The following is a 19,651-nucleotide window of genomic DNA, read 5'->3' on the forward strand; positions in this document are numbered from 1 at the left end:
GCGGGTAGCCGTCCGGCTGACCGCAGGATGCGGTTGCGAATGCGGCCAGCCGGACGGCTACCCGCAATGCGGCTACCCGCATAGTGCGGTTGAAGAACCGTTGCGATTTGCGGTCATGTCGATCCATTTCAAAGATGGAAATGGAAGTAGTTGCCGCTATTTACTACATTTACACACGTTACGTATAGAAGAAAAGCAAAGAAAGAAGTACTGGGTGCATCCTTATTTGCAAACACGAGATGAGAGCAAGCATTTTGCAACCACGTGCACACACTCGCTCAATGGCGGGCAGCCGCAGACTGAACCGCACAGTGCGTATAGCAACCGTCCGGCTGGCCGTCACTCGGGCCGCAGCTCTCCGAGCAACCGGAGCGGTCTGCGGGTAGCCGCATCGCAGTGCGCATAGAAATGAATATTACGTACATAATTGTGCTTGCGGTCAGCCGGACGGCTACCCGCAACGCGGCTACCCGCATAGTGCGTATGAACCCTAAGAATATGTTGAATATCAAATCCGCATATAATTTGCAAAGCATGAAACAAAAGCTCTGATTCATTGTCACCAGCGGGCGCCGACTGTGACTGTTTGTCGACAAAGCTCACTATTTCATTCGTTGTTTCGATATGACTATAAATGATGACTTTTGTTCAGACTTGAATCATTGTCTAACACTTGGATGGAGTATGATATACTGTTATGTTATTTCGATTTCAACACTAGGTTTGGATCAATTGTTTACCTTTTGATAGGCAGAAAAGGTAGTTAGGAGTCGCTTTAGTTCCCATATCATTTTTAACTATAGGAAGTATGAAGAAATGTGAGTAGACTTAATAAAAAATGTGTTAACAAAACACTTACTAAGTTTAATTTAGAAAAAGTGAAATAAGTAATAAAAACCCAACAAGTTTTCCACGAAAGAGAAGTCACAGGCGTTTGTAAGTATCTTAAGATTAAATTACCATTTATAATAAAATTCAATTTAATTCTCAATCTAAACCCCGCAAGTGTGAAATAAGTTCAGTCCGATATTTCATTCAGTCTGCGGGGGAAATTACGAAGCGTCTGACAAAGATAGCTTTCCGCAAACAAAAGCTCGCGTCCCATTGTTCCCCGAGTTGGAATATAACGAACCATTCACATTTATTTAAACGATTTTTGTAAAGGCTCTTTAATTTACGCTTATACGTGTTCTGATAGTGAGCGCTAATTATTCCCTTTGTTTTGTGGATGCAGGTCAGTACATAGTAAATAGGCATAATATTTTGAATGTTAATACGTAATAACAATAGAAAATCTATTGTGTCTGGAACCGATCGGGCCGCTTGGGGCTCAAAGGGTTACCTAAGTGTTGTTTTAAAACGTGATACATAAAAATCGTGCATCTTTTAGAAAGAAAGAGAAGAAAAGAAATTTTTACTATATTATTATGTAATAGAGTCTACTCTATTATAGATCTTGGAAGAATTAATAAACATTAAAGCATATATACATTAAAATAGCTAACAGTCACTTATTGTAATTCCTTATAATTAAACTATCAACGGTTGGTAGTAGTTACCATACGTCATTTCATAAACACAATAGTTAATTTACGACTCCACTGAATTTATAATTCTAATAATTCTATAGAAATAATCCATTACATACACCCTTAAACTTTCTCCACCGAACCCAATGATACGATAAATCAAGCATTCGTAGAAAATCTCGCCTCACCTTTAAAATTAATAAGATTAACGTTCCTGGACCATTAGGCACGTGCAATACATGTGCTTACATCACAGTACATACATCATATAATTAAACAATACTATAGAGATTTGCTAAAGGCGAGAAACCTTTAACCCAACGATTCTTTACTTTCTACGCGGTAGCTTTATTATAAGCACGTAATGATAGCATAATGGTATATTTCACTTTGTTAATACAATAAATACGGGTTTTCATAAACACAAACTGGATGTAATTTCTAATCGCGTGTATTCTATATTGTTTATTTTCAAAATGAAAGTAAACAATATAGCCATATTCTATGATAGATAAGTGTTCGCTATTTCAAATATTTATTATAAATAACTATTCTTTATGAATAATTAAAATAAAGGAAAGAAAGAACCCTTTGTGAAGCGTGAATGTGGTAGAGCAAATCACGTCCATGCATAATTTTTCAAAATATTATTGGAAAAAATAGATTTTAATATTATTTAGACCGGTTAACGTAAGAAAATTTATTCACAATGACGAGCATGGCGCCAGTAATCCTTTCGACATGACCTTAAATACCGTATTAAATACAAACGATATTAAATCTCAGTATAACTTTAACAGTATCCTTTAATGTTCGATCAATGGACAATTCTACAGTAGTCAAATAACCTCAAAGGAATAACACTCGAAATTGAATCCAATTCCCATGCGTTAAAGTTAAAATTGATTTAATTGTTGAAGGTGTTGAAATGTGCAAACATTGTAGCGACTGACCGCCGCTCTCAAATTGCGTCGATGCCCTTAATTTAATAGTGTAATTTATAACAGATGTACTAATTTACAAACACACGTACAATACGTTCGAAATTTAATTAATTGTTGAATGTAAATATTATATAGGGAAAGCATTTCTGCTACTTTCATCCTCTCATTTACTTTGAAAATTTTACAAGAGTAAGTTTTCCGTACTTTGAATTATATGAAATATACCTATATTAAACTTATTCTTGGATTCTGAGCTACATAAAGTAGTAAACACTTTCTTAGAAAAACATTTGCAATGTTGATTTTTACAAGGAATTTTACATAGAAACTTGTTTGTTATTACTTTGATTCGATGCCATTGAGTCACTTTTCAGGGTTCTAAATATTGTTTTTTTAAACTTTGGTAACATTAAACAGTTAGAGTCTTACCAAAATGTAAAACTCTTACGCAACGTAAATTTGAGTATATTTCAGTATTAACTAGGCCGATCCACTCGTGATATATTTAGCCCATATAAGGGTCTAGCGCAATGTATTTCTTGCATGCATTTTAATTGATTTTAATAGTAGTGCAATCGAGTTCAAGTATCACTTCAGATGTATTGCGATCATCAATCAGTGTAAATGCTATTTCATAAGTCTATTATTTATTGTTATTTTGCATCTATTTTTGTTTTATAGCTCATTTGATTTTGTACGACTTTATTTAATAACTATTTGATATACTTATGTTAAAACTCTGTCACGATTTCAAGGGTGACTTAACCGAGGTAGGTATATTTTTTATTCTGTCTTACTTCTTTTTCGTTTTTTCGTGGTACAAATTTATATCCTACCACGCAAATGCTTGTCTTAGATATGATTATTATTCAACATTTAAATTCGAGATAATCCATAGCAAAAAGCTAGCTAGCAAAGCGACGTTAGATATGTAGAGTATCATTTCGGTTTTGGACATACTTAGATGAAGATTATCCGACGTTATGAACACGAAACCTAGTTCCGTAAACTATCATTAGTCTCACCAGCGCCATTTCAGTTCTTATAATGTAAAAATACTCGTAATAGTGCTTTCTTTGTATGTAAATAAAATAACCGGACAAAATATTTTTTGTATATAATCTTATTACGTTGCCGTATATGTTGCTGCTTGCATGAAAGCTATTAAAAATATAAAGTCGCTTCCGCTTATGACTTAATACTGTACCTGGAACAGCAGATATCCAGAGTCGTACATCCAGAAGTCATCTGGCGCGTTGCCCGGCTTGGTGAGGTGGATGGCAAGGCAACGCTGCAAGATCAGCTGGCAGCGCTGCCCGCCCGCTCCGCGCCCGCTCATGCCTTACACGGGCGGCGGCATGCTCTGTAACAATGATTATTTCATTAATTATGATTCAAATTTATTTTTAATGACATAAAATACCCTGAGAATAAAAAATGCACACATCTCTCCTAACTACATTCGTATTCGTATGTACGTTTTACCTCAAATTTTACATGAAATACAACCGGGGCAAGCGTGTAGTTCTGAATTTCTTCAATTATTGGCAAAGGGGAAGTTAATATCTAGCCAAATTATAATTAATGAATATAAAATCATTTTACTTCTAATTTTCAGTGGCAGTTACAATTATTCATATTATAGAAGCCTTAATCTATATTGCAGTGTGAACTTTCTCGTATTTATTAGTTTGTTTCTCTAAGTGCACAAGTGACAAACTTATAAAATAATTAATTGTGAAAAAATGGTAGCGTATAATAAAGTGTCGTTTGATTTGTATTTGTTGTATTTGATACATCGATTTATATCACACCAATATAGTAAACGACTGTTAAATTATCAAAAGAATAGTAATATTTTATAGAATTTGCTATTGCTTTCTCTGTTATAAGTATTTAACTGTATATTGCATTAAATTAAATGATACGTAAATACGAATATTACATAACAAAAAGGAGACATTACCACCAACCCTAATGTTGATTTCCAACTCCGATATCCCTACATCCATGTAGGCGTATATTTATTATTTCATTTGTCACAATACTCCATAAAGTGAACAATATTCAATAATGGTGTTATGCAATAAACGGGCCGTATCTGTAATCATGGCTATCGATATGGCACTGTAAATAGAACGATTTTACAATTGAACTCTGGACAATTAGCGTATTTCATGTTAAGGAGACCTTGGGGAAACATTTTAGGAATCAAATGCGTTTTATGACATAAATTTATAGTACCCATACATAGGTATTTCCCGATAGGCAGAGAAATAAATAAATAAATATTATAGGACATTATTACACAAATCGACCTAGTCCCACAGTAAGCTCAATTAAAGCTTGTGTTGTGGGTACTAGGCGACGATAAATATAATATTTAATAAATACATATATAGATAATAACACCCAGACCCAAGAACAAATAATTGAGTTCATCACACAAATATTTGCCCTGACCGGGGATCGAACCCGGGACCGTCGGCTCAGTAGACCACTGCGCCAACCGCGTCGTCAATAGAAAATATTTAAGAGAATTTTGTGTTCTCCGATTTAAAAATAAATGAAACATAAAGGGTAAATAGTTTATTATTACAATATTGTTACATGTAATCTAACAGTTTATTAAGTTAATGAGTGATTAAAAATTATGTTCAATTGTACTAAGTATATCGAAAAAAATATTTTAAAAGACTTGGCTGACTATGTCTTTCAATAGACATCATATAATATAGGTGATCAAAATAGCTACCTACGAAAATATTAGAACTCACAAAAACTTGCAAGAAAAAAGTTTGTAAAATTATTTCCTCCACAAAGCACGTAGCTAGTTTTGGCGTTGAAAATAGAGCTAACAAATGATTCCACAAGACAAGCAATGTTCTTGCTTCTAGAGGCACTTGTCTGAGTGCAAGACGCAAGGTGCAAACGTGACACTCGACTATTTGTCTTGTGTTTTTAGACTTGAGCGTTGAAAACATTTGATGTTATACAGCTTTTTTGCCTTAGAATCTTCTTGTGTATTTGTTTTTTTAAGCTATTGCATAGATTTTATCTCAGACTTTGAGCGCGGCGACCGAATGTAAAAATTCCGTAACGAAATAACCTAACACCCCCCACTCCAACCGGCACAGCTATGTAATAGTTTTACCGCGGCAGTCCTCGAGTGCCACACGTATTTTTATTTCTAAATAACAAACGAACTATTTCCAACTACTTAATAAGTAATTAAATGTTTTATTTAATAAATTTAATTATACTAAACTTTCAAAGTTATTTTAAATATGTATAATGTTAATAGTAGAGTCGCTTCAACACAAATATCGAAAGCCCTTGAACTGCAAAATTTCTAAAGCATCAATAACTTTACTTTGTCCTTTCACGCATATAATTTGCATAAAATTACATTTTAACTCAATAATAGGCCATAAAGAGCAGTCAAATTTCATGGAAATATTGACTCCATAAAGATAAAGATTGCTGGCGGCACTTTGTGGAATTTGTAAGATCTCGTTAACGTATAAAATCGAGCATAAATTTGAAATCTGTCGGTTTATTTTAATATAATAATCGTATATTTTAACATAAGAGTAAGCGCAGGAAATTCATGCTATTAGAATAAGATGTTATAAATAAATATGTTTATTATTTGACATTAATTAACTTAGATTTAAAGTATGTTTTCATTATTTTAATGTAATTAGAATCGTAATAACAACACAACACTATTGATTGCCTGCATTTTATGATTGCATGCGAATTGCAATAATCAAATAACAATATGTTTTCATTTTTTATTACTAAAATAAGAAATTATAAAAATAAATGTGGGTTTTGAACCCACGCTTCACCTACTATTGTAGTTTTATGGTAAAACGTTTTTGATTTACGAGATAATTTACAGTGTAACAGTTATTTTATGTTTCAACAAGTTTTCTATCAATTCATATAAAAAGTTATAGTTAACAGAATCTATCATAAAATCTAGTAATTAATTTACTACGCCCCTACAAACGATATAAACCGATGGAAAGGCTAATTGTTTAAACAGTAGCAAAGCATCGATCGATCTACTTAACAGAATAACCATAGAAAGATATTTAGCAATATTTTGTGTGTAATTAGCAACCTAACAAGGAAACGATTTAGCGTAAACTAATACCAATAATGCCAAATATGGCAATTAAATTGTATTTATATTAAGAATTGTAGCGGAAGCTTGAATAATTATATAAAGAGACATAATTCCAAGTGTCTCTGGTAACAGCTTTTATACTCATTTCCATAATCGGAAACTTTACTGCACCTAGTGTTTCGTTGTTTATTTATATTTGATCCAATTTACACCTAATGTTTTTTGGAATAGATCCTACATTTGCATGCAGTATTTTATCAAAAGCTATGCAAGACCGTGGAGAGGGTTAACTAGTGAACGCGCCAACTTAGCACAATGCCGTTTGATGTTATGTAATGTTTGTTGATTTACTCGGCTCCCAGAGAATGTGCTTCAATTAGAGATATATTCAGAATTTGTCATTTAACTTAAGGAAATACATGTTGCAATTGTAAACCTTGATAAACACATAGTAAATACTAAATATAACTGTTGCGTAAATGGCGATTCTATGCGATATTTTTTTTCAATTAGCGGTAAATATATATAATTCATTTTAACACACGCAAAGAAAATACCTTTAAGGGATTTCAAACTAATTACAAAATACAGAAATAATGCGGAAGAATTAAACACTTACCTATCAATTAAGTAGATAAACCTAATATTGCATTATTCAGTATTAAATTGTCTATATTAGGTATTTAAAATATTTCCTGATACTTAGTATTAATATAAAATTATTTATTATTATTGTGCATGCATATAAGCACGAAGCAAACTACTTTGTAAACTCGTTTTATATTAGCAATTGTTGTATTATTCCTAGTACCTACCTACATAGCTCAATAACCACATTTTATTCAAATTATACTTTTTATAGCACCAGTTGTCTTATTAACTTTATTAATATCGATTTAAATGATTTCAAAAGAAATGTAATTAAACAATATCCAATTGTTTTTATGGATATGAAATTCAAATAAATCGGAAATCACAAAGAAGATATTACAGATTTTCTAACAATGAAATTGGCAAGACGTTCGTTCCATCCCAAAGCCATAAAATTCGAGTCTCAAAAGAACTTAATCAATCCAAAGAATAATAGACAGATGTGTCGTCTGCCATACCAGAAATCAGAATTATTTTACATTAGTTACTTTGATGACTTTTCAGATGTTTATAATCTTATATAGAGCTTTAATCTGAACTCTATCAGATATTATATCGCAATAGCATAACATGAGTTGCCAAAAAATAAATCTCCAAAATCAGTTATGAAAAGCCTCGACTCGAACCTCGTTTGTCCATCAATTAAAAGCAATCGATTAATATAACTATCATGTATTTGCATAGACTCTGCCAAAACTCAAGTGGAAGCCCACAGTGGGCCAGGCAATGGTCACAACCCGTTATATTAATTTCACACACGCCATCGCGTGTTTTTGGTTATCAAAAATTACAGCACCATTTTGGGAATTAAGGCCGTGCCACACTAGCTCTATTGTCGGTCATTATAACGGCATCAACCGGTGTTGTATAACCATCACGAATGTAATGTTTTTACATCACCATCTGTAACGTCTTTACAGGAAACGCCTGTTTGTTTGCCGATACGCTTGTTAAAATGAAAGTGTTTTGTCTCACGTTTAATTTTTATAGAAAGGTTGGCTAGATTAGCTCTCCAACGTTGGTAGAAAAAACCCGTGCCATGATGTTGGTAGCTCCTACTGGCATAATTGGAAATAAAATCTGCTCATTGTACATTCAACTTTACCTTGTTTCATTGTAGGCCTTTATCGTAGTTGAAGTATTTTATCGGTACCTTTTTACATACGATTATAGAAATAAATTTAATACACAACTACGTAATAAATAAATATTTTATCGTAAAATAAGCCACGTAGCATTTGCTGGTACGGGTTTTAAAATAATTCTGACATTCAATGTAATATTCACGGTAAAACACGATAGATATAAGTCCGTGAATAAAATATTTTCTAATCGCCTTAAACCTTAATTATATTCATAAAATCTCAATTATTCCACATTATCGAATCAAATCGTCATAAATTGTCGACTTAATAGCTGTTAACTTTAATTATTTTATGTCATTCAGCTCTTTACCGTGACCCTGTTTATGTACAACTTATACTTTTAACGCAAAAGTAGGCTAAGATATAACGTTATTTATTATTTAAAGAAATAGGTACATAATATAAATAAGTGCCCTGCGCCCGGTACCAACTCTTAATAACATACTTATTTAGAGTTGGTACCGGACGTAAAAGATGAAAAAAGGAAAGCTTAAAAATAAATCATATAGCACACCTTTCATCTTTATTCTGACCGAAATCTAGGATTACCTATTACACGAAATTAAATTTCTACTCAACCCACGCGCAATATATTTTATACTGACCACTAACCTGATGATGAGGTGGATAAAGGTCAATCATATTCGGATCTTTTACACAATAGATTGTAAAAGTGTTTATCGATAAAGATAATTAATACCTACATAGTCCATCGTAACTTTCAATCTTCAGAATAATGACGTGCTTACGATATTTAATCCCTTAATAAATTGGCCATGCTTTATTTACTTTACAGCTAACAAGTGAACATCTAATATTACGTATAAACATCAATCTTCATAAACTTTCATTCAAGGTTACTTTCACCATATAACTTTATGTTGTAGGCAAAAACTGAGGAAAGTTCTTGTCTAGAAACTAGGTAACGAGTGTGGCCTACAAGTGGGATTACTAAACATAGAATTCCCTTGATAAAAGATGCTTGCACAATACAAAATAGTTGAGCGTACGGTTTCATTTAAAAAGGTGCGCTACTTAAAACAATAGCAACTGAGGATATGTGTAGTTAATTAAACGTTTTCGAAACTTTTTGTTCAGGACGAAGCACGAGATGAAATAAATCAGCGTCCCGTCAAGCTCCGTAACACATAAGTCCATCAGCTACTTATTGCGAAAATTTAACAACTCTAAAAATCGGGATTGAGCATTCTTTTATATAAAGAAACCCCTTATAATATAAGGAACTAAGGGACTAAGGAACCATCGTTGTCTTCTTTTAATACATTATGTTATGAATACTGCAATAATAGGAGCGTCCAGCTTCCCACACATAGGAAATGGGACACTAAGTATAGCTGAATCAATCTTCCGAGAAGCAATCATAATTTCTCTCCGCCGGTATGACCTACGTCCTTTTGTTATACTTACGTATAATAAAACATTTCCCACTTTCAATACTAGAAAGACCATTTTAATAATCATCAGGTAAATAAGTATTAAACTAACTTTATGAGACAACATAATGTTTATCTGTCAAACAATTAATACCGTATTTGCTATAGCTTAATAAAACCTACGATTCAGAGCTCACTGATTAACTCTTGGTGGTATTAAAGTTCACAAGACATTTCTTTATAAATATAGTGCACAAGTCAACAATAGTTCACGGTACTCGATTGTAATGTTTCCGCGAATCTGTTACGGGCTGTCAGCGAAAGTTTACCATGCTGTGAACCTACATTGAAGATAAGGCCATAGTGAAACTCCATTTGTTAAGGCTATATTATTATTGTAAGGAATCATTGATGAATTATGAGGTCAAAATCATAAAATATACACGACAAATTCTATATATACTATACTAATACTAATAATTTGTCTTTGTTCTATTAATAGACCAAAATATGACCATTAAGTGTCTAAATCTCAAGTCAATATCCATCTGCTAATAAATAAGTAAATTATCAACCTTGCGAACATGAACAAAGAATACAAAAACGTGAAAAAAGTTAAGGAATAATTCGAGCATAAACTCTAGATACCCGTTATGAATGTTTCAAAATAATTGGACGATATTTATATATAGGAAACTATTCTATTGTGATCCACAAAAAACAACCGTAAACTTATTTGAGAGATTTTTATCAGTGTCGAGATAAAAAAATTGCAATAGTCTTGCAGATGTTGCTAAATATATTGGTTGCGTTCCTTAAACAATGAAAATTGCGAAATATAAATTTGCTATAAAAAACGTTTAGATTTCAAACACATTCTGGTAAAAACATTGAGATATTTAAATAAAGTCCGGTAGCTGGGATTCCGAACAGTTTATTTCTAAATTTTTATATTAAATATAATTTATATAACTGAAATAAATATAACTGCTTGCTTTCGCAATAAGAAAAACCTACTTTCTTGACCTTTAAAAGAAACATTGTCATTGCTCAATTATTTAATTAAATCGAGACCAAAATCATTAACCTCTACTTTTATCCAAAAAGGATGCATTTGCACTAACCCAAAAACGTATATAATTTTTCAAGAACTTTTAATTATCGTGATATATGATCTACTTCCTATCATTGTACGCAATAACCGTTCTCAAGGCACGCAAGAGGAAGTTACGCGTTTTGTCTTTATCGGCCTGAATTGGGGTTACCATAATAAATTAATTTTTGTCTTACAGTTCAATCGTTTTAATGTATTCACACGTTCGAATGCATTTCCGATACATCGTGTAACCGTTCCTTTATGAAATAATACTGTAAACTATAATACGTAATAATAGGAATCACTAAACACTTGAATGTTGATTTTGTTTATGTTGTAATCGTGGACCACTTAGAGCCTTTGAAATTATTTTTTATACATATATTTATTATTCAATTGTTATTCATAATGTATACTGAAGATAGATAAACATATAAAGGTGGCTCTAAAATATTTACAGTAGTTCCGCGTGAGTTTGGATAAAAACTAACGGTGATATTTGCATGCAAAATCATATATTGTTCGGAAGTCGTAACCTGACATGAGGTTAAGCAGGTCACATTGTAACTGTAGAATGAAAATTGGCTTCGTTGGTGGCCTTTGGTAATGTGAAGTGTGCAATCACAATTGATTCGTTATTTTGTTACCTATATACTTAACCTTTGTATCTAGAAGACAAATTTTTATTTAGAGTTATAATTTTGTCTCTTTTATAGTTATTCGTACGTAGTCTTAATTTCCGCGCGTTCCACAGACAATTATTTTTTTTCTTTTTTCTTTCGAGAAATATTCTAAGTTCAAAATAAGTGTAATATTTGAAAGAGCTAAAGCATCAAATAATATTCATATGGGATTGTGATAACAGCGTCGCAGTTTTCACCCCTCGGCGAAAATAAGCGAATTCCAGCTTCACTTCATATTACATATCGTCTATACGAAAATAGCCTTAAATTAAACGAATTAAGTCCGTATTTAGCATATCAACATGAAATAGTTTTACTGCATTGCTGGCGTTGCATTTCTTTTTATTAAATTCTTTATAGGCTCTTCTATAGATAGGTATCTGAGAAGAATTTTAGGTAAAGTGATCTACGCAATTCGCTTTAATAAAAACTTCCAAATTATATACGTAATTGACCTTAAAATAATTGCAATTAAACGGTGATTATGAGCATTAACAATGAATTAATTATCAATTAATTTATTCTGAATTCTTTAGCCATTAAAATAATAAAACACTCCTTAGTCATGTTTATTTTCCTGACATTGTATTTAGCTATAAGAAAAAATTAATTATTTTAAAAAATAACCATTTTACGTCACTAACATAGGTAACTCGTGGCTGCATTTTATCTAACATTTTTTATAAGATGTTATCTGCATGATAATAAACGTTTAGCAAAACGATAATCCCGGGAACAATGCAATTTAGGAATTGGCAAGGCACTATCTCAGGGCAACAATAATTCTGCGCAACGAATTGCCTATTGCAGTTTTTGCGGACCGTTTGGCCAGAGTTGGTTAAAACAAATGGCTAGTTTGTCTGGAAAGTGTCGCGTTTCAAATCTAAATATTATATGTATATTGTATACCTACTGTAATATCACTACATAGAATAAAACAAAGTCGCATTCTCTGTACATATATCCTATGTACGTTTAAATATTCAAAACTACGCAACGGATTTTGATGCGGTTTATAGTAGATAGTATATAATTTATTAGGTATTGGACAAAGCAGGCGAAGGCAGGGGCGGAAAGCTAGTAAACTATATATACGTACTATAAACCGTATTCTTCTTCTAGTAGAGAAGAGATAGAGCTCAAGAGTTTGTTTGTTTGAACGCGATTTCAAAAATTATTTTGTAGTTGCATATGTTCGTAATACCTGAGTGCTTATAAGTAGTTTAAATGTACCAAGGGTGAAGCCGGGGTGGACCGCTAGTCTTATAAAATTTAATAACCGAATGATTTATTAAAATTACTGTAAAGTTTGAATTGTTTAAATTTACTGTATGCTAAAGAAATTACGATTAGGTATTATTCTACGGCCTAACAACGCTAATTGTCTCGAATTATCCGTTAACCGCAATTGTACTTAGTGTAAGTTATATTTAAGTGTTTTGTTATCTTTAAGTGCAATAAAGTATTTATAAATAAATAAATAAATAACCGTTAAAAACTAATCTTAAAGAAAATAGTATTATTATGCAGCGCAAGTTCCACTTTTAAAACAATGAGTGAAATGGGTGACCTAAATGAACTGCTTGAATGGCGTTACTATAGATATCTACACAAAGGAGAAATATGAAAAAGATAAGTTTAAATGAAGTAGGTCGGTGCATATATTATACAAGACACAGATATGCTGTTATAGTCATAAGAATCCAAATATATGTGGCTTCTATAACAATTGGTTGCATTTTTGGGTAACAAAGAATTTAACCTAAAAAAAGTTAATATCAGATTAGTCTAAGTTATCAACCTAGACTCTAGTGATAAACCTAAATGCCTGTTGAAATAAAACCCATCGAAAAATTGCTGTTAGTATATTTGTTTATGACTTTCAACGACATTAATTGTAGTCTAAATAAAGACTATTCTCACTTGTAACAGAGTAAATTAATTAATAATTCATTAATACATTATTATTATTGAATACATTGAATACATAGGTAATATATAAACAACTTCTAGTGGAAAATACGCAACTAATTAGAAATTAATACACGCTCATTCAATTCAAATAACACATGATTCATTGAAATCAATTGCGAAAACTTATAAAGTGCCGATCATTAATTATTAAATCCACATAATCTATCTTAGTTAGGACATCTATTTAGAAACACATGAGATTTCAGATAACACAAACACTAGGTATCAATCAGTTGCAAAATTATATTCCAATAAAAAACCTTAAAGTAAGTTATTATAATTTTTAGCAATACATAAAGAAGATTATCAATTCATTATCACCAAGTGCCCGCTGTACTAGAAATAATTTCAAGATCTCAAATATTGTCCGTCTTATCATCAAATAGGAACGATTGCTTATGCTAAACATTTAGTAACTATATAAAAGTGCAATCACAATACTAAACTACAACATACTTATAACACAATTTAGTTTCTTTTATAAATACGAACCTATCTACAAACAAATATTGTTTCATTTCATTTTGTATAGCTACACTGCTGAAAGTAGTATGATAATAAATGATACAAATAAAAGCAATACAAATGCGTTCACAATTACCCTTGGGCCAAATTCAAGATAATATCTGTAAGCTCTAATACATAACTTATTTAATTTATATTAATAGCTCTACCAATAAACCAACGCAATGTAAAATATATGTTAATGCCTCGAGAATAAGTTACAAATTATAAAGAAATTTTCTATCTCAGGATTAAACAATAAAAGCCGTATATTTATGAGAAAGCCTCAATTTATTGAAATATTGTTTATTAATTGTATCAAACTTGATTGCAACTTAATACAATAGACTCTGCTGAAATAATAAGAGCATGGCAATAACAATGACTTATTCTAGTCTTGGCTAAAAGTATACAAGCTAAAAGTATATAATCTTATATTAAATATAAATAAAAGGTTTTAAGAATATTGTATCTTGAACTTGGACTATCTCTGACGATAAGTTTCTATATTATAATGGTAATTGATAATGTAATTAATAATCTGTGCGTATTTGTCATTCTTGTATCGTACCTACATATTTTTACCGATGACACCGAGACAAAATAGCCTCCAAAACCTACCCATGCGTGCGAAAAACTCCGTACCAAAGAAGGCATATTTATAATCAGAAGTAGCTACTTTATTCTCAAAACGATAAACTTCTTAACTTAAACCAGTATTACAAGTAAAACAAATTCTAAGAAAAGCACAGTACATTTTTTAACAACATGTTTAATTAACATAAAGCTAAGCGCAGATCAGCGCTCAAATGTCGCATGAGTCACGGCGGAAACTGTCGCCAAGGTCGCGTAATCGAAGCCAGCGAAGCGCGACCGATCCATTGTTTTACATAAACACACTTGTCAATGTTGTTTTTTACAATTATCTTGAGTGGTAGGAAATACGTGGGTTCTTAAGGCTGAGGAATATCATAACACCTGTTTAAATTTGTCCATTTTAAATGAATGCATTAAAATATTGCAAAGATTTAATTTCATCCACGACTCTACCGTACATGTACTGAAAACGACATCAAGAATTCATAACAAAAATTACAAGAAGTTGCAAGTAGCAGACGTATATTATGATGATTCAGAAACTCGTCAATAAACTCTATTATTCAGTAACACACATTTCTTTCGACCCAATAACCAACCAGCAATCTAAGATAAGGTTTTTTCTAGCCACTTCCTGTCTGCTAGGATGGCATTTCCCGTGTACGTGGCCTCCATTGTGGAACCAGCCTTTGTCCACATAATATTTGCATATTGGCCTAAATAATAAACGGAAACAAACACACACATTCTTTTTATTATTTTGTTGACATATTTATGTCTTCCGAATTCCGACCTACATTTTTTTAATTATAAAGTAATTTTACCAAGTTATTTTTACATTTTTAATTGTCTTAATTTTAATTGTATAGAGTTTAAATAAATAATAGTCAGTTGATTTAATATTTTTAATAATCCATCGTCTTTTCTCTGCCTTTTAATTTAATAAAAGGCAAAACATTAACAATTTTTATAACAGCGTGCCAAAATTGAGGTAACTATATTTTACAGAGTAATTTCTAAAGCCTAATAAACTTACAATATAACACCGAGTCAATTTATTTTTTGTAACCATCGCAAATTGAGGGCGGTCGATCTATTTATATTCTTACTATTCCATTCAATGACCTATTATACTAGTAGACGCGGCATACGCCAACATCATTGCACTAAAAACAGCGTAATTAATACATACCTACTTACTAACGCATTATCACCAATACAGTTTTTCTCTCTTTCACTCTCACGCACGAGACATAATACATGTCTCACTCATGTACTTCGTAATAACAACTGCCGATTAAAATATAAAAAGAACGTCCAGCCACGACGCTGAATGGTGCGTGACTAAGTGAAACTCGGGCACTTAGCTGAGTTTTTTCTTGCCAAAATAGAGAGCGGGTAACGTATCTAGCTTTTTTATATATCATAGATTCCATTCATAAGCAAAACCATCATGTCAATGTATAGTAATAGATATGTATAGTAATTCAAGTCATCCATCAGTCCGTGGCAAGAAGCCAAGCTGTTATGTCACTGCTATGCCTAGGATTTTCACTTTATTACAAATATAGGTAGTTACTCAATATTTAATTGGTAAAGTAAATTATTTGGTAAGCTTCCGCACATTTTACGACGCGATTCGCGAATTTTTTACTTGTAACACACGCGGTAGTATAATTATTACAGTTACACATGTTACATATGGAAGAATATGTAATTATATTATTGTTTATAAGATCGTATCCATGTATGAATCGTTTTGCATTGATTTATTGTTTTCATTACGTGTTTATTTTTACTGGCAAAAAAAAATTAAGATGAGATTTTGGAGACTATGTTATAAATATATAGGGGGTTTGTTTTCACACAACGTTATCTTGAAACAAAAAGTGAAAGCCTACTTGACAATAATGAACGTTCTGATTATTCCAAATGTTATACATGGTAAAAGTGCCACAGGCATTTAATCACATACTTACTGATTATTTCTTTGATTTTGAATTATTTAAGTATTTATTACGTTTGTTTTCGTATTAAAGTAGTTCATAATAAATGAAGGTCACGGTCAGAGCTACAACATATTAGCAGAAGGAAGACATTAATTATTTATTTTTATATCATACGCCAAATATCCTTTGACCTTTATTATACATAATTATCATAATTTATATTATTCTTTTCCACATGGAAACAAAAATAACCTAATTAGGCTTTATGTACCTACTTCTTATTTATATTAATTACCGTGCTTTATTTTAATGCTTATTGCGCATTGCGACAAAAAGTGATAAGTACGTATTTTTTATATATATTTTTTTTATTCTAAAAATTCTAAGAAACTGGGCAATACATATTCTCTAAGAAGGCATTTGACACAAACAATATCCAAAACAAACCAAAAACAAATTGATTGCCCAATCAAAACGACAAACCATCGAGCCTAATCGAATTGCTATTACGCCCAAAAAAGTGTACCGCCAACTTTTTCCGTCCAATTTCAAGGCTCCAACTAATGAGAGCATACACAAGGTCAGGCCGCACTGCAGGCCTGCAGACGGAGCTATCGATCGAGCTAGCACGCGTCTGCACGCACACACCCGCGGAATAGGGTCGCCGGTTCACAATTGTGGAACACCCCGGGGATTAAAGGACAATTCAGGTTCCCCTTTAAGGTGCCGTTTTTCGGCCACTCAAAAAGCTTTATATGGGTTTATACTGAAATATGAAATGCTCTTGAATGTTAAACCCCTTGAAGGTCTTAAAGAAAATAAATGAAGCGTTCAGCATCATCATCATCATCGAAAAACTCTGTTGTTTATAGATACTTCGGTTGAAAAACAAAAATCCATTTGGACTACATTAAAGATTAGCGCACGTGCAGAAAGCTCGTAAAAAACAAACGAAGGAAAAGCTCTCAAAACGATCTTTTAAGAACAACTCAGACTAAAATAAACCTTTCAGAGCCGCTACTAGGTTTTAAGTGGTAGCCCTATTGCATTCGGTAGGTACATTTATACCGCACGGACGCTGCGATATTGCCCCGTTAAAGCTCCCCGTATTAAGGGACTGAGTCTCGAATGCACTCTGCATCTGTATTGAATTTAAACTACCAGACACCTAAATTTTATCTTAGGGCACCGTCTGCCGTCTCCAGAGAAATTCCTGGAAATTACATGTGCTATATAAATGTGGCTTTGCAGGAATTTTCGAATGTTATCCGTACTTATTTATAGGGCTGAAGTTAGATCGAAAAAAACTAAAGGCATTTAAAATTGAAATACATAAATTTTGGTTTCTTTTAGTTTACATTTTATTCATATCACCTTAAGTTGTTAATGCTATATTAACACTACCGTAAACAACTTGGCATAATGTTTGAATGTTTTTAGTTTGCATTGAATGAAATATGTTGACTGCTCGTTTTATCGGGTATAAATATACAAGTGCAACGACCAAACCTACACAACCGTGAATGACAATTTTGCGCTACATTCAAGCCATTTAGATAAATAACATTGATATTCACTGAACAAAACTGATAAATTATTCATTTATTCATTACCTATAAGCGTTGATCAATTGCGTAATACGTGGGCCACACTGAAAGTTTTGCGTAACTAATATATAAAACAATTTATTTGTCTTATATTATATTTACTACTTTTTAAAGTATTCTCCGTTACATTTAAAACACTTTTTCATCCGTTCAAACCATTTCTGGGAACATGAGGACCATTGGTCCGAGGGTATGTTTTCTGCGTGCTGTTTGAAAGCAACCACGGTCTCTTCTGGCCACGTAAATGTCGAACCACTCATTGAATCATAGATTTTTGGGAAAAGCAAGAGATCGCAAGGTACTAGGTTGGGACTGCGTGTGGCATGGGTCACGTGCTCTATGTTTTCAGAAGCCAAAAATGACTTTATTTTGTTCGCGGTGTGCGCCGAAGCACTGTCATGGTGCAACAAGATGCGACTTCTAGGTCGCTTTTCTCTTATTTTTTCTAAGATATTGGGCAAACAAATAGTGGTGTATCACTCGGCTTTGAGTCTTTTGTTACTCAAGTGGGATAGTGCGGACAGGATTCGTCTTAGAGAAAAATAATGCAATCATTTGTTTGCCGACCCTTATCGCCTGCCTCAATTTGGTTGGTTTGCTGTCACTTTCAAACACCCATAAAGAATATTGGTGTTTTCTTTCTGGAATATAACCATGTATTCATATTACATATCCTGTCACGATATTATACACGGCAGTAGAATGTCCGTAATTGTACCTTAATAGCATTTCTTAACACCAATCTACTCGATGTCGTTTTTGTTCTGGAGTGAGTTTGGGAGCAATCCACCGGCAACCAAGCTTCCTAACTTTCAATGTTCATGTAAAATTTTCTGAATTTGGCTCATACCAATCTCCAAATGTCCTCGAATCTCCTAATAAGTGAAATGGCAATTTTCTTAAATTAGTCGTCCGACGGTAGCCATATTTTCCTCCGTGATCGCAGTTGAGGGTCGACCTTCACGAATTTCATCATGGAGAGAAATACGACCGCGATGAAATTCAGCATATCAATGCCTTACAGTGCTCAAATAAGGTGCTTCCCTCCCAAAAGTATTTTGAAGGCGAGCAGTGCAAGCTTTCGGAGAAAGCGAACTTTTAAAATCATCAAAAATCATCGCCCTAAAATTGTTTCGTGTTAGTTCCGTTTTTGCTACGGACAACGAACTTCAACTTGAGATAAAAAAAAATTTACAAGCGCTTCCCGCCAAATTTTTTTTTCCTCAACTTATGAGACTTCATATGTTAAAAAAATATAACATTCGAAATTCAAACCTTTATGGTTGGCCAGAAACGCAAAACTTTTAGTGTGCGCTAGGTACGTGTTATGACTCTTGGTGTAACTTCGGAATAACAATTGTTAGATTACCATTGAAACTACTTAAAATATGCTAATTTTATAAAGTTCAAACGGGAGCATATTTATAAAAAATACGGCTA

The 19,651-nt window shown here is 32.6% G+C and overlaps 1 protein-coding gene across 2 annotated transcripts in view; it reads right to left on the bottom strand.

Annotated features, from left to right (window-relative positions):
- LOC123692883 (rho GTPase-activating protein gacK) overlaps positions 1-19,651 on the bottom strand; it is a 149,323-nt gene that overhangs the window by 104,744 nt on the left and 24,928 nt on the right. For both annotated transcript variants that reach the window (XM_045637721.1, XM_045637720.1), the window contains exon 2: positions 3,681-3,836. In XM_045637721.1, coding sequence (XP_045493677.1) covers positions 3,681-3,812 — 132 coding nt within the window. In that variant the 5' untranslated portion in view covers positions 3,813-3,836. The remainder of the gene's footprint in view (positions 1-3,680; positions 3,837-19,651) is intronic.

Source organism: Colias croceus, chromosome 6 (assembly GCF_905220415.1).
Source record: "Colias croceus chromosome 6, ilColCroc2.1".
Classification (NCBI taxonomy): Eukaryota; Metazoa; Arthropoda; class Insecta; order Lepidoptera; family Pieridae; genus Colias; species Colias croceus.